This window comes from Orycteropus afer, unplaced genomic scaffold (genome assembly GCF_000298275.1).
Source record: "Orycteropus afer afer isolate SDZICR_OR568_19922 unplaced genomic scaffold, OryAfe1.0 scaffold00323, whole genome shotgun sequence".
NCBI classification, from domain to species: domain Eukaryota; kingdom Metazoa; phylum Chordata; class Mammalia; order Tubulidentata; family Orycteropodidae; genus Orycteropus; species Orycteropus afer.
In genome coordinates, this window is record NW_006921910.1 from 2,065,681 (window position 1) to 2,079,829 (window position 14,149).

Sequence of the window (14,149 nt, forward strand, 5' to 3'; positions counted from 1 at the left end):
AAAAGGCCATGGTCAGGGTGTTTTTCTCTAATATACAAACACCAGCTTATTTAAGAATGCCAGCAAGTAACTCATTGGGAAAGATGGAGGGCCACATTCCCTTCAGGGAGCCCAGGGGTGTTTATCACCAGTGTCCATCCTGATACTGTAAGGATTATGCCAGGCAGAGCGGGGCAAGAGGTTGTTGAGGATGTGGGTCAATCATGGCAGTCCCTGACCCTGGAGGCAGGCCTGCTTCTGAGCCTGGATTCACCTGCAAACTTCAGTCCCTGGACAATTTGGTGTTCACAAGTGTTAAGAGGCCTGGGGGCTAGCTTTGAATCTAATCCTTGGGTAGGAGGAGAGGGCATCTTTAGATTTTAAGGCACCTGTGAACCTCTGTCCCTAGACAAGGCTGTCATCCCCTACTCCACTTGGTGGCAGGGGAGGGTACTGAGGGAAGTGTGAGTTTGTTCTTGCTTTTGAAGGTGAAACTGGTTTGTGCTTTCCCTCCTGTCCCCCAACCAGATGAAAAGGACACATTCCAATCCCTTTTGTTGGAGAATCAGCCAGTGTTGGGGGGGGGGGGGGGCGTGGAAAGCCAAGAAGAGAATCCTTTGAAAAGAATGTGAAATACTGACTTTCATTCTTTCAAGCTTACTTGTAAATACCTATTTGAATGCTGTGTATTTGTACAGGAATTTGAGCAAAAAATGTATAGAGTGTGATGTCCAATTGGTATTCAGCCCTATAAATGTGTTTTTAATCTCTGGCATTCTGTGCTTATTTAAAACAAGAAAACTTCTAACCATTTCTTTTGTGTGTTCATGTTTAAAGAAAAAGTTATTTTAAAATGAACTTACCTGTACCAGAAAGCAAAGTTAAAAGAAAAAAATTTGTACCAGTGTCCCAAGAGGTATTTTACTGTATATATTGTAGTAGCATGTTCTCAATCCAACAAGCAAGTAATGTGAATTTTAGATGTACATATCTACCACTTGGTTTCCCCACCCCCACCCCCTTGACTGCTGTGATGTGAATTAAAGATGAATACCTGATACTGATCCACTGAATTCACTGAATGGGAGCAGCGCAGGAGCCCCTCTCCAACCCTCCTCACCTGGCTCTAAGCCCTTTCAGACCCACGCACATTTCCTTTCTGCATCGCGCCCAGAGATGATCCTTTCCAATACTGCCTTCAAGGACAGGTAGCCCTGCCTTGGATTTGAAAGGAAAACAGCCAAAGCAGAAACATCCTCTAATTCTTCTCTGGGGACCCATAGGGCCCTACTCTGGAAGCACGCTGGGCAGCCAGTGGCCCTGCGGGCTCAGTTGAAAGCAGGTGAACCAGATAGTTCTACCACGCTTCCCTGGGAAAACAGGGAGCTTTTCCAAGAATGGGGACAAACCTCCTAAGGTTCCCTGACCTCTCCAATCGAGATAAGCTGGTTCTTTGCTTCCCAGAGCCTGGCCCAGGCGCTTCCCCCATAGGTCTAAGATGGCAGCCCGTAGATTAGTGGGTCTGGATTCCTTCCGAGAGGAGGTGCTCCAGCGGGAATAAGTCTGTCCACCACGGCAGGGATCCGGTCGACCAAACAAGGAGGGACAGGTCACCGGGGGTAAAGCAAGGAGGCTCCTAAAGCTGGTGGGGAAATTCGGAAATGGCCCTGGCCTGAGCCTCAACAGACACTGCTCAAAGGCTGCCACTCCCGTCCAAGTACTTGGTGTTTTTCGTGTGTGTGTGTGTGTGTGTGTTGAAAAGGAAAAATGTCTCGGTGCTTTCCGTGCCAGCTGCCGCCCGCCCTGCCTGCCCTGTTGGGTCTCCACTGACCCCAGGACCCCTGACCTGCGCTGCGAGTCAGGACCCTGGGCAAGGATATCCATCAAATTTTGGAGGCGAGATTAGGGTCCAAAGCAGGACCGGATTCAGGAGGCTCGGGCCAGCTGCGAGACCCCACTTCCGCCCGGGACGCTCACTTCGGCTAAGGCCAGTGCCCCTAACCAAAATGGCTGCCCACAACGCTTCCGCCGCCTCCGCAGCCGCTTCCTCCTGATGACCCTGGTTCAATCAGCGGCCGACAACTGTCTCGGGCTGAGGGCCGGCCGCGCCGCCAGCCAATGGGGAAGGGCATCGTGGAGCCGCCCGTCTGGGTTCCGAGGTTTATGGGCCAATGGGAGTGAGGCCTGTGGGAGGGCACGGGGGTCCCCCGCCAATGGAGAGCCGCGGCGCGCAGCCGGGACTTGGAGGCGGTGCAGCGCTAACGGGCGCGGTTTAGTCGGGCGACGGCAGCAGCAGTGGTGGAGACAGAGGAGGAGGATGTGGGCTATGCACGGGCTGGCGGTGGCGCTGGCTTTGAGCGTGCTGCCGGGGAGCCGGGCGCTTCGGCCGGGCGACTGCGAAGGTGCGGCGGGTCCGGGGTCAGCGCGGCGGGGCAGCCTAGTGGCAGCTCCGAAACAAAACCACGGAGCGGCGGGGGGCGGGGGCGGCCAGTCCCGGCGAGTTCCCGACGCGGAGGAGCAGATGCCGGGCGTTGAAACCACTTCCCAGGTCTACAAAACAGTGATCCGACGGCAAAAAGTTGGGACTAGATTGTGCTGAAAACTTGACTGGAAATTCAGATAACGAGTTCTTGTCTCTCCCATCACTGGTCAGATGCTCCCAGGTTGAGGTCCCTGTTGGAGTTAAGAAATTTAACCTCGGGATTCGATGTTGTATTTGCAAACGAGATCCATTATGATCGTTTTTCTCTTCGGTCTCCGGTCTGTTCACTATGAGGTCATAGTGAGTGCCTTGTCAAGGACACGTGTTCAGTCTTGGCTTAAACTTGACGAAAGGAACAGGGAGGAAACGTTTGTGGGTCGTTGGGATGGTGTTCGTTCCCCGCATACCCCAGGTGGACCGGAGAATCCCAGCAACTTTGAGTCGGACTCTTCCCTGAGAAAAACTCGGTGATACAAAAATGTACCTCTAGTGATTCATCTCCGTGTTTCCCATTAAAACTGCTGATGGGGTTCTTTCCTGGTGGATTGGGGTGCAACTTGGTAATTGCTGACCATCTCCCTTCCCTTTCTTTTCTAGTTTGCATTTCTTTTCTGGGAAGATTTTACCAGGACCTCAAAGACAAAGATGTCACATTCTCACCAGCCATTATTGAAAAAGAACTTACCAGTTTCTGCCGTGAAGCAAGAGGGAAAGAAAATCGGTTGGTGAGTAGCTGGTGACCCTCCCAAGCTGGCCCTGGTCCCATGTTGGTGTCACAGGCCTCTTGAGAAGGCCCTGCCCACCTGTCTTGCTAGGCCAGCTGTTCTGTCAGTGACTGAACAGGGACTAAAGTACTTTCCCAACTGTGTTCTGCCATTAAGATATCTCTTTTCCTGTTAGTATTTACCATATACCCATTATGTGCTGAACAGCGGGAATGTCGGGGGGAGCCATGACAGGCAAACAGATAATAGATGGGATAGGTGTCATGGAGAGAATGGACCTGGATGATATGATGGAGGGGATAGTGCAGATTTAGACAGAGTGGTCAAGAAGTAGTCTCTCTGAGAAGAGTCATCATTGAAGTTGAGGAAGAGCATCCCAGGCAGAGGGCAGGCCAAGCCCAAACCCAGGATGAGAGCTTCTAGTGAAACAATGGCTTTGAAGCTTTTTTTTTTTTTGGTAGTGTTTGGTTTGTCTCTCTCTTTAAAGGTTTGAACCCTGGTGACTCTTAAACTCATTTGATGGCTCTCAGCTCTGGGACCAAGCAGGTGTTAAGAGCCTGGGGTTTATACTGAATGGATCTGAGTGCCAGTATTCAGGCAGGCAATGGAAAATGAGGCCCTGGCAGAGATCGAAGATGTTCTGGAGGAGACGGCTCTCCTGTGGTACCTCCTGAAGACCGTTGTCCTTTCTTGCTGCAGTGCTACTACATTGGGGCCACAGATGATGCAGCCACCAAGATCATCAATGAGGTGTCAAAGCCCCTAGCCCACCACATCCCTGTAGAGAAGGTCTGTGAGAAGCTCAAGAAAAAGGACAGCCAGATCTGTGAGCTGAAGTATGGTGAGTGCCTCACAGCCTTGTTAACAAACACTGTACACCCTCCACAGCCAGGTGTTGTGGAGACACTTTGTAGTTGGGGGAGGTAAGTCATAAACTAAAACCATAAAGCCATGGTGAATGGGTTATATAGTGTGATAAAAAGGTAAACGAGGGGACATCAAGTTGACCCAACTCACCCTCATGTGTGTCAGAGTAGAACTTTACTCTGTAGTGCTTTCAGTGATTGGTTTTTTTAAAAGTAAATCACCAGGCCTTTCTTCCAAGGCGCCTCTAGATAGACTCAAATTTTAGTCTGCAATTACCAGCCAAGTGCATTAACTGTTTGCATCACTGTAGATGGTGCTAAATTCCTAGGGGTGGGAGGAGTGATCCAGCATCATAGTGGGTGAAGGTCAGGACAGATTTAATTGAGAAAGTGACATTTCACTAAAGTTCTGAAGAATGTGTGGTTTTAGCCAAGGGGTTAACTCATGTATCAGAATGAGGCAGCAGGTGGCTGAGCAGGCTACAGAGGGTCTTGCAGGTCTGAGAGCACTTGTGCTTTTAGTATGAGTGAAGTAGGGGCCATTAGAGGTTTGTGAGCAGAAAAGGGATATGATCTGAAGGCCCAGTGCGCTCATCCACACAGGCGTGACAAGCCCAAGAAGAACAGCAGCCACAGCATCTCTGGTTGCAAAAATACAGTCTGTGTTTGAGTGTGAATCAGGGCCAGGGACAGATATCCTTCTGTAAAGGTGCCAACATATTTTAACTTGAAATATCCAGACCAGGGGTCTGTGTTCATCTGCTTGTGTCAGGGATGCTTGGTCTTCTGAGCATGTTCCTGGTAGAGGTCCATCTGGCTCGTAGTCACAGTGGACATGGAGAGTAGCTCCTGCCTCGAGGGCCTAACCAGAGAGCTAGTGTTGGGAAATCAGGGCTAGGGGGGTGATCTGCTCTGTCATAGCCTGGTGCTGGGGTTGTACAGTGACTTGGCCTCTCCTGTGAGTGTTTGAGAGGCACTTGGAGGTGGGAGCTGTGCTGCTCCTGTAAGGACCATGTGGCCTCCATCCCTATCCCTGGCAACACTGCGTGTCTAGTGGACACTGCTGACATGAGGGCAGCAGGCACTGACACACTTCTGTATGTATCTGGAAATGTCCTCCCCTATAAACCAGTAGGGCCGTTTTAAGGGATGGGTTGGCCATATAGGAGTGACCTGTCCTGGGACTATTAGGGGGCAGTGGCCACTCTCACCCAGCCGGTCACTCTCCCTGCTCTCTTCTCTAGACAAGCAGATCGACCTGAGCACAGTGGACCTGAAGAAGCTGCGAGTTAAAGAGCTGAAAAAGATCTTGGACGACTGGGGGGAGACATGCAAAGGCTGTGCGGAAAAGTCTGACTACATCCGGAAGATTAACGAACTGATGCCTAAATATGCCCCCAAGGCAGCCAGTTCACGGACTGATTTGTAGCCTGCCCGATCCCTACTGCACTGGAGGGAAAAAAACAGTTCCTCTCTCTTCCCAAATAGCCTTTTTGTAATTTATTTTTTAAGTGGGTCCTGACAGTGTCGGGTGTGAAGCCTGGAACTCTCCTGATGATGTTGGCTCCACAGCCCTCATGGGGGATTCACTTCATTCTGTTGCTGGTTTACTCTGGAACTTGAAAGTATGTCTGGGATTTTTTTATTAAAGGAAAAAAAATTTCTAGTTGTTGGAGAATTAAAATGAATATTGAAGTAGGGCTTCATTCCATAATGAAGATCCCACCATTATGCTTTCCTTTTTCAAAGAATTTTCAAATGTATTCCCACTTGTCCTTAACCACTAATTAGTATTAGAGGTACCAAGGCAGGATATGGGCTGAGGCCAGCTAACGTGTGTGGGTCATGCTGGATGGAGGGTAGCAGGCATGTTGAAGTAAAGGAGCCTGGGAAAGGAGGTTGGGCTTGGTATCACCCCCACCCCCAGTGTCTGTCTTGATGAGCCAGCCAGGCTAGAGCCTACAGAGCACTTTCTGAGGGAGGGGGCTTGCATTGGGTTCTGCATGAGCAGCCCTGAGGATACTTGGAATTTGGTTTTCTCTGATCATAACTTCAAGTATCTTGTGTGTGGTAGGGACACATTTCTCAATTCTTGGCCTGGCCACTAAATTACTCATGTGGATCTGTGGTCTAGTGCCACATCTAACCCTGTGGTGCCTAATAGTGTTTTGGCAAGCCTGGTAGGAGTTGACTTGTACAAAGAGGCAGTGGAGTGGCTGCCTTTTGCCTTTGTTTACCCAAAATAACAGTTGAGATCCTGAGGGCTTGCCCCATGGTGTCCCCTGGAGTCTGTTTTTTAGCTGCTCTGTGAGGTTGGTGCTTAGGAAACCCAATTGCCAGCATAAGCTTTGGCACGGTGAAGACACCTCTGCTCCTGCAGAAAATGGCCTGAAGGTAAAGACTAAGGCACAGTGTTTTCCAAGAAATTGAGTCTTTAGTGCCTAAGTTCAGTTTGCTGAAGGGGGAACTTCTTAACCACCTGCTGTGGAGCCCACTGCATCTTGGCTGCAGGCCTCCCACATTTTGTGCCTGTACAGTGAGTGCCACATGTGAAAGGAAGCAAGAAAGTCTAACGACTTCTCAGGGCCAGTACCTCCCTGTATGCAGGAATTACATGGGTTACTGAGGGCTGACTAAGGGCCCCTAGTACCCTAGAGGTGCAGGGAAAGTGTGCCTGGAGCTGGTGGTCTTGGGAAGTGGACTTGTCATAAGTCACCACCCCAAATCTGATATGTTTCCTGTGGCCTCCATGTCCTTGAGTCCACACTGAATATGGGAACAGAAAGCTAAACCCCCACAGGCCCCAAGTTCAGAATTTATCTGCTGAGAGGGTTGATGAGGTCTTGCAATGTTAAAGGTGTTGTGTGTTGCCCTGGACTTAATCCATTAGCCACTCCAAGAGCTGCTTTCTGGTTGGGGAGGAGGAAAGGGCCAAACTGCCTGTTTCTGTGACTGAGGCTGGGTCAGGTGCTAGGACAGCTCCAGCAACCATCCCTGGAGAATGAAAGCTTTACCAACAGGCTTGGGCAGTTGGGACAGGATATGCTGAAGTATGGAGCGAGGGCTGTTGCCTCCTCTGAGCATTAGAGGTTCTAATCCATGAGGGGCATTGGCCAATCCGTGCCGCAGGCACTGCTAACTGCTGTAACTACCTGCAGGTTTGGCGAAGCTCTTCTTACTCTTGAGCTTAGGGAGCCCATTCTAGCTCAAAGTCTGGGTGGATGGCCAGAACAGAAGGTAGGGCCTAGGGACGCCAAGGTTTTTGAGTATAACGTCTCTGTTCCTGAACCCAGACAAGTGTTGCCTATTGCAATCAGTGTCTTTTCCTGAAACCGCTACAGGTGAACTCGCACAGGATGTCAAGGATGTAGGCTGTGAGTTCCGTAGGGGAACTGAGGAGAGGCGTGTGTCAGTCCTTGGGCTATCAAACCTGGACACTAAGCCGGGCAGGAGTCGCTGTGACGGGGATTGTGGGTGGCCTCAAGCTTTGCTTCGGGATTTGGGAACCACATACAGAGGCTGCTGGGTCAAGGCCCCGGACTCCAGGGCGCTGGAGACAGCCGGACCCAGAGCGACGAAGTGAGGCTGAAATTCGGCCCGACTGGCTGGGTTCTAAAAGTTCGTGCTAGCCAGCCCGGCTCTCGAGGGCTCACATGGCTCCATGTATCCATCTTAGCCCCGCCGGCCGCATGGTGGCGCCAGTGTGGTGCGGGATCCCGCTTACCAACCAGTCGTGGGGTCACGTGGAGTGGGCGACGCAGCCAGATGACTCAAGCCCGGCACGCTTCCTTCTCCGCCCGCCGTAAGGTCACGTGATATGACTGGTGCGGTCTGATGACGCAACGCCCAACCCCTTGGTGCCTCTCCCGCCCCGCCCCGCCGCCACAGCCGCGCCGAGTCCTTTTGTCCAAGATGGCGGCGCCGGGGGCGCTGCCTCCTCAGCCGCCGCCGCCGCCTCTGTGAAAGATCTGCGGGCTGCCCGCCCGCCTGCCGCGCCAGCGCCATGAAGCGGCAGAACGAGCGAGACTCGAGCCCGAGCGGGCGCGGCTCGTCATCGTCGGCCAAGCGGCCGCGAGAGCGCGAGCGGGAAGCGGAGGCGGGCGGGCGGCGGGCGGCTCACAAGGCCTCGGGCGGCGCCAAGCATCCCGTTCCGGCACGAGCCCGAGACAAGCCCCGCGGTAGCGGAGGCGGAGGGGGCGGGCATCGCGACGGCCGCGGCGCCGGGGACGCGAATCACCGTGCGAGTAGCGGCCGCTCCTCAAGCTCGGGCGCCGGCGGCGGGGGGCGCGGTGGCAAGGCCTCCGGGGACCCGGGAGCCTCGGGCGCGTCACCCCGCGCGTCCCCGCTGCCGCCGCCTCCTCCACCGCCTGGAGCCGAGCCCACCGGCCCCAGCTCGTCGGCGGCCGCGCCCGAATACAAGACGCTGCTCATCAGCAGCCTGAGCCCCGCGCTGCCAGCAGAACACCTCGAAGATCGGCTCTTCCACCAGTTCAAGCGCTTCGGCGAGATCAGCCTGCGCCTGTCGCACACTCCCGAGCTGGGCCGCGTGGCTTACGTGAATTTCCGGCACCCGCAGGATGCCCGCGAGGCCCGCCAGCACGCCCTGGCCCGCCAGCTGCTGCTGTACGATCGCCCGCTCAAGGTGGAGCCCGTGTATCTTCGCGGCGGCGGCGGCGGCGGCGGCGGCGGTGGGAGTAGCCGTAGAAGCAGCAGCAGCAGCGCTGCCGCCTCCACACCGCCCCCAGGGCCACCCGCGCCAGCTGACCCCCTCGGCTACCTGCCGCTACACGGAGGCTACCAGTACAAGCAGCGTTCATTGTCCCCGGTAGCCGCACCACCACTGCGAGAACCCAGAGCTCGCCACGCTGCCGCCGCAGCTGCAGCTGCAGCCTTCGCCCTAGATGCTGCTGCCGCCGCCGCTGCCGTAGGACTATCTCGGGAGCGGGCCCTGGACTACTACGGACTGTACGACGACCGCGGGCGCCCTTATGGCTACCCAGCAGTGTGCGAGGAGGACCTGATGCCCGAGGACGACCAGCGGGCCACGCGCAACCTCTTCATCGGGAACCTGGACCACAGCGTATCTGAGGTGGAGCTGCGGCGCGCCTTTGAGAAGTACGGCATCATTGAGGAGGTGGTCATCAAGAGGCCTGCCCGTGGCCAGGGCGGTGCGTATGCCTTTCTCAAGTTCCAGAACCTGGACATGGCCCACAGGGCTAAGGTGGCCATGTCAGGCCGGGTTATTGGCCGCAACCCGATTAAAATAGGCTATGGCAAGGCAAATCCCACCACACGCCTCTGGGTGGGTGGCCTGGGACCTAACACCTCACTGGCAGCTCTGGCCCGGGAGTTTGACCGCTTTGGGAGCATTAGGACCATCGATCATGTCAAGGGAGACAGCTTTGCCTATATCCAGTATGAGAGCTTGGATGCAGCCCAGGCAGCCTGTGCTAAAATGAGAGGCTTTCCCTTGGGTGGTCCAGACCGCAGGCTCCGTGTGGATTTTGCCAAAGCAGAGGAGACTCGGTATCCCCAGCAGTACCAGCCCTCGCCACTCCCTGTGCATTATGAGCTTCTCCCAGATGGATATAACCGGCACCGAAACCTGGACCCTGACCTGAGGGTACGGGATAGGACCCCCCCACACCTCCTCTACTCAGACCGAGACCGGACCTTTTTGGAAGGGGACTGGACCAGCCCCGGTAAAAGCTCTGACCGCCGGAACAGCCTGGAGGGCTACAGCCGCTCAGTGCGCAGCCGGAGTGGGGAGCGCTGGGGGGGAGATGGGGACCGTGGCATTCCCAAGCCGTGGGAAGAAAGACGGAAGCGCAGGAGCCTCTCCAGTGACCGTGGACGGACAACCCACTCCCCTTATGAGGAACGGAGCAGGACCAAGGGTGGTGGGCAGCAGTTGGAGCGAGGCTCTGACCGAACCCCTGAGCGCAGCCGCAAGGAGAACCATTCCAATGAAGGGATCAAGGAATCGACCAGCAATTCCCTTAGCAACAGCAGACATGGAGCTGAAGAGCGGAGCCACCACCACCACCACGAGGCTCCAGACTCTTCCCACGGGAAGAAGACCAGAGACAGCGAGCGCAATCATCGGACCACTGAGGCTGAGCCCAAGCCGCTCGAAGAGCCAAAACATGAGACCAAAAAGCTGAAGAATCTTTCAGAGTATGCCCAGACACTACAGTTGGGTTGGAATGGGCTTCTTGTGTTGAAAAACAGCTGCTTCTCAACATCTATGCATATCCTAGAAGGGGACCAGGGAGTCATCAGTGGTCTGCTCAAAGACCACAATTCTGGGAATAAGCTGACCCAGCTGAAGATTGCCCAGCGCCTTCGACTGGACCAGCCCAAGCTCGACGAGGTTACTCGTCGCATCAAGCAGGGGAGCCCCAATGGCTATGCGGTTCTCCTAGCCACCCAGGCAACCCCCGGTGGGCCTGGCACTGAGGGGATGCCCACGGTGGAGCCAGGCCTACAGAGGCGGCTTCTCAGGAACCTGGTCTCCTACTTGAAACAGAAGCAGGCCGCAGGGGTGATCAGCCTGCCAGTGGGTGGGTCCAAGGGCAGAGACAGCACAGGCATGCTGTATGCCTTCCCACCCTGCGACTTTTCACAGCAGTACCTCCAGTCAGCACTAAGGACATTGGGCAAGCTAGAAGAAGAACACATGGTGATAGTTATAGTGAGAGACACTGCCTAGCCCAAACCTGTCTTTTCTGACTCTATGTTTCTTTGTCACAGAAGCAGTTATTTTAAAGTCTGATCCTCTCCCTGCCCTATACCCTTGGTTTAAATTCTTTGCTTGGTTGTTTTGGTTCACTTAGGGGGAGGGGGGGCAAAGGGCCTGTTCACCACCAAGACTAAATTTCTAGGTTTTTTTGTTTTGTTTTTTTACAGCCATCAGAAGGGACTCCTGTTACATTGATTTCTAGTGTATGAGATTCTGTCTGCTGTGTTCTGTATTTTTTTATATTTTGACTAACTGTATGGAAAGTTGTCAGTAAAGCTTTTGTCAGCGGATGGATTTTTAATCTTGTCCAGAGTCCTGGTTTAATCAAGTTTCTCAGAACGACTCCCACTCTCTGCACACAGATGCTTCTCGTCTTTTTTCTGGCACCACCCATCCTGAAGTCCTGCCACAGACGGGGGCTCTCGGGCTGAGACAGGGCTGTACTCAGTTGCTTTTAATCTTGACTGTGGGCAGGTGGGCTTCATTTAGGGCTCTGGACCCCACCCACCAGCAGCAGCAGAGTAGAGCAGAGCCAGTGCAGAGGAAAGGGATGAGCTGAGGCCTGACACCAGCAGGTACTGGTAGGTGTGCATTTTTTTCTTTCCCCTTCCCTGAACAATGTGTATCCACCAGTTTGAGCTGTAGCTATCAGACAAAGCACCTGATATTAAGGCGTGTTTGGAAGCAGGTGGTCTTTAGTAGTTGTTTAGTCTTGCATTGATGGGAAGAGTAGTGCAATGTCAATGCCAAGGGGTCTTTGTGCTACTGACCTGCCCAGGACTCCCGTCTTGGTTGACCTACCTTCTCCCTCTAGCCCAGGGATTTCCAGTGTTTGGAGACAGAGCTGCCTTGGACACCATGGTCTGAGGGAGTACTGGGGTGGATGGTAGGGACAGCTTTCGTTAGTTAACTCTTGGAACTCCTTCATCCAGACGTTTGTGAATTTTGGCTCTTTGGTCAAGTGGGCTGTGCCCACAGTCATACCTAGAGATATGAGGGAGATCCTGAGTCCTGAGGACTGAAGTACTTTAGTAACACTATAGGGGGAGTGCAGTGAATTAAGAAGCTGCTTTGATAATTGGGATCACAGTTGTTACCCAGTTAAAAATGAGAGTGGCCTGCCCTGACAGCGGTATGGACACAGAGAGACGTGTCTTTCTCGGTGGGAAATGCAGTCACAGCTGCTGCGTTGTTAGGCAACACTAGCGCTTGAAGCCATTTGAGCCAGGCTGTGGGAAAGGAGTCTTCAATTTTCTCCTTTGCTTGTCTCTGGTATGGTGGGATGGGCCAACAGTCTCAGGGACAGGGAGAGAGATTGGAGCCATGAAGGAGTTGCTGCCAAGGAACACTGCCTGAGTACAATTTTTCAGAACGTGTGCCACCTTGGATGTTCCGAAAGGGATCACTGTCTGTGCTGACAATGGAAGCTCCAGTAAGAGAAATGGGTCCTTGCTTGTTGATGCTGTAAGCAGCCCCAAGTGACCAGGAACTTTAGGTTCTGGTGGCCACACATCCCTCTCCATGCATGGCAGGTGGTCAGCTGGGTTGTTCCGAGAGGCACTTGTTAAGCTGGGGCTCTACAGACTGTATGGGGCGGGGAGGGCACTTGCTGTGTTGTTTAGAGACCTTGGAGATGAGGGCTGTGTGGGAGAGGGGCTGGCAAGGTGCCGTTTACTGAGCTTTTAGCTGACGCTCAGGAGAGAGCAAGCACGTTACATTACTGCGAGGAAACCATCAATGTATTTGCCTGTTTCTGCCTGAGCTGTGGGCACAGCTGCCAGGAATCTAAGCTAAACGAGTCTGAAGGGACACAGCAGGGTTAAGCCACGCCCTCGCAGGGTTACTGGACTTCAGCCATAGGCCTCATCTCGCTTGGAGCAAATGAGATGTGAGATGGTTGGAAGGCCTGCTGCCTGGTCCCTGCAGATGCAACAAACCTGAGTTGTAGCTAGGGGATACGTTAGCACTTTGTCTTAAACTAATCTTTGCTGCTAGTTGAAGGCACTTCAACCTTTCCTTTGGCTGCCTTTGTTCAGGGAGGATACCCTCTGGCCTCAACTAGCCACACCCTGTGACCTTCCTTCTCTTCCCTGGACCCTCTTCTCAACCACTTGCCTTCTCTACACTTAAGACCCAGCAGGCAGGTTCTGGGACTTTCTCAGAAAGGTCTTGATCGATCAACACAAGTGAGGGTGGGACAAAGGGTCAGAGCCCTGCCCGGTGATCTGAAACTGCTCTCAGGAGGAAGCTGTTTTAACTGTATCCAGTGTCTCCACCTGGAAGCCGCCTTCTAATTGAGTCTTAAAGGCAAAAAGCACTTCACAGGGAAATGAGCCTCATTGGTGGTCTGCTACTATTGGACAAGTTGGTTAAATGTGGAGATTTTGAGCCTTGGTAAAAATAAGAAGGCTGAATAAATCCTTACCCTCTTAGGGCCCTTTCCTAAAGGTCTGTTGTCAACTAGAACTGTTTTCCTATTGGAGGTCTTGTCTCCTCCTCAGAGGCCTATGGGCTCCCAAGAGCTCCAGGAAGAATTCAGAGTTGAGGATGGCAATCCAGTGTTTTTATTACTGTTTGACTTTTCACCAATTCTACTAATGCATTTGGTACCAGCAGTCAGACTGCACCCCACCCCCACCCCATTAGGTGGTGGTGTGTGCCGTCGAGTCGGCCCCGACTCATAGCGACCCCTCCTTGGGTTTCCGAGGCAGTATCACTACAGAAGTAGGATTGCCCAACCTTCCTTCTGAGGAGTGGCTGGTGGGTTTGAACCGCCAGCCTTCTGGTTAGCAGTCAAGTGCTTTAGCCACTAGCTACCCATTTAAGCTGAGGCATGAGGACTTCAAAGCCAAGACTTCTGCTCTCTATACGGGTCAGGCGGTACATGTGTAACACAGGCCCACTTCAGTGTAGAAGACAAGCTTGTGCTCCTGAGCCCAGGAGGGCTTTTACCAGCCCCTGGAGTTTTCAGCGTCTTGTCTTACTTACTTCACAACCAAATTTGTCCCCTCTTCTCAGCAAAGGAAGAACAGTCAGTCTATACTGTATAGCTCTGTAACAGACATCAAGAAGCAAGCTATAGCTTGGTTGGGGGGCGGGTACTGGGGTCTGATATTTATCATGGGAAGGAGAGGGGGGAGCCCCCCTCGTGGTTCCCTGGCAGTAGCCATTTAGCCACAGGCAGGTTTTTGAGCCGCCTGAAACATGTTTCTGCAGTCCAGCCTAAGCCCTGTTAGCTGCTTTAATTAGTTCCGACTCATGGTGACCCTTCGTGTGCAGAGTAAAGCTGCTCCACTGGGTTTTCAAGGCTGTGACCATTTGGAAGTAGATCACCAGGCTTATATTCCAAAGAGCC

General features: G+C 53.4%; 2 protein-coding genes across 2 annotated transcripts; both read left to right on the forward strand.

The window, feature by feature from the left end:
* The first annotated feature begins 2,142 nt into the window (after nucleotides 1–2,142).
* Nucleotides 2,143–5,481, forward strand: MANF (mesencephalic astrocyte derived neurotrophic factor). The gene is given in 5 exon segments (XM_007952018.2): nucleotides 2,143–2,238; nucleotides 2,240–2,381; nucleotides 3,059–3,186; nucleotides 3,886–4,027; nucleotides 5,297–5,481. Coding segments are annotated over 5 exon segments (693 nt in total).
* A 2,574-nt stretch (nucleotides 5,482–8,055) lies between these two features.
* Nucleotides 8,056–10,764, forward strand: RBM15B (RNA binding motif protein 15B). The gene has a single exon (XM_007952019.2). It carries the CDS (start codon nucleotides 8,056–8,058, stop codon nucleotides 10,762–10,764), a length of 2,709 nt encoding a protein of 902 aa, XP_007950210.1.
* Nucleotides 10,765–14,149: the final 3,385 nt, after the last annotated feature.

Bases quoted from the DNA above. Each gene is read 5' to 3' on its own strand.
- RBM15B (XM_007952019.2), top strand. From the start codon at position 8,056: ATGAAGCGGCAGAACGAGCGAGACTCGAGCCCGAGCGGGCGCGGCTCG.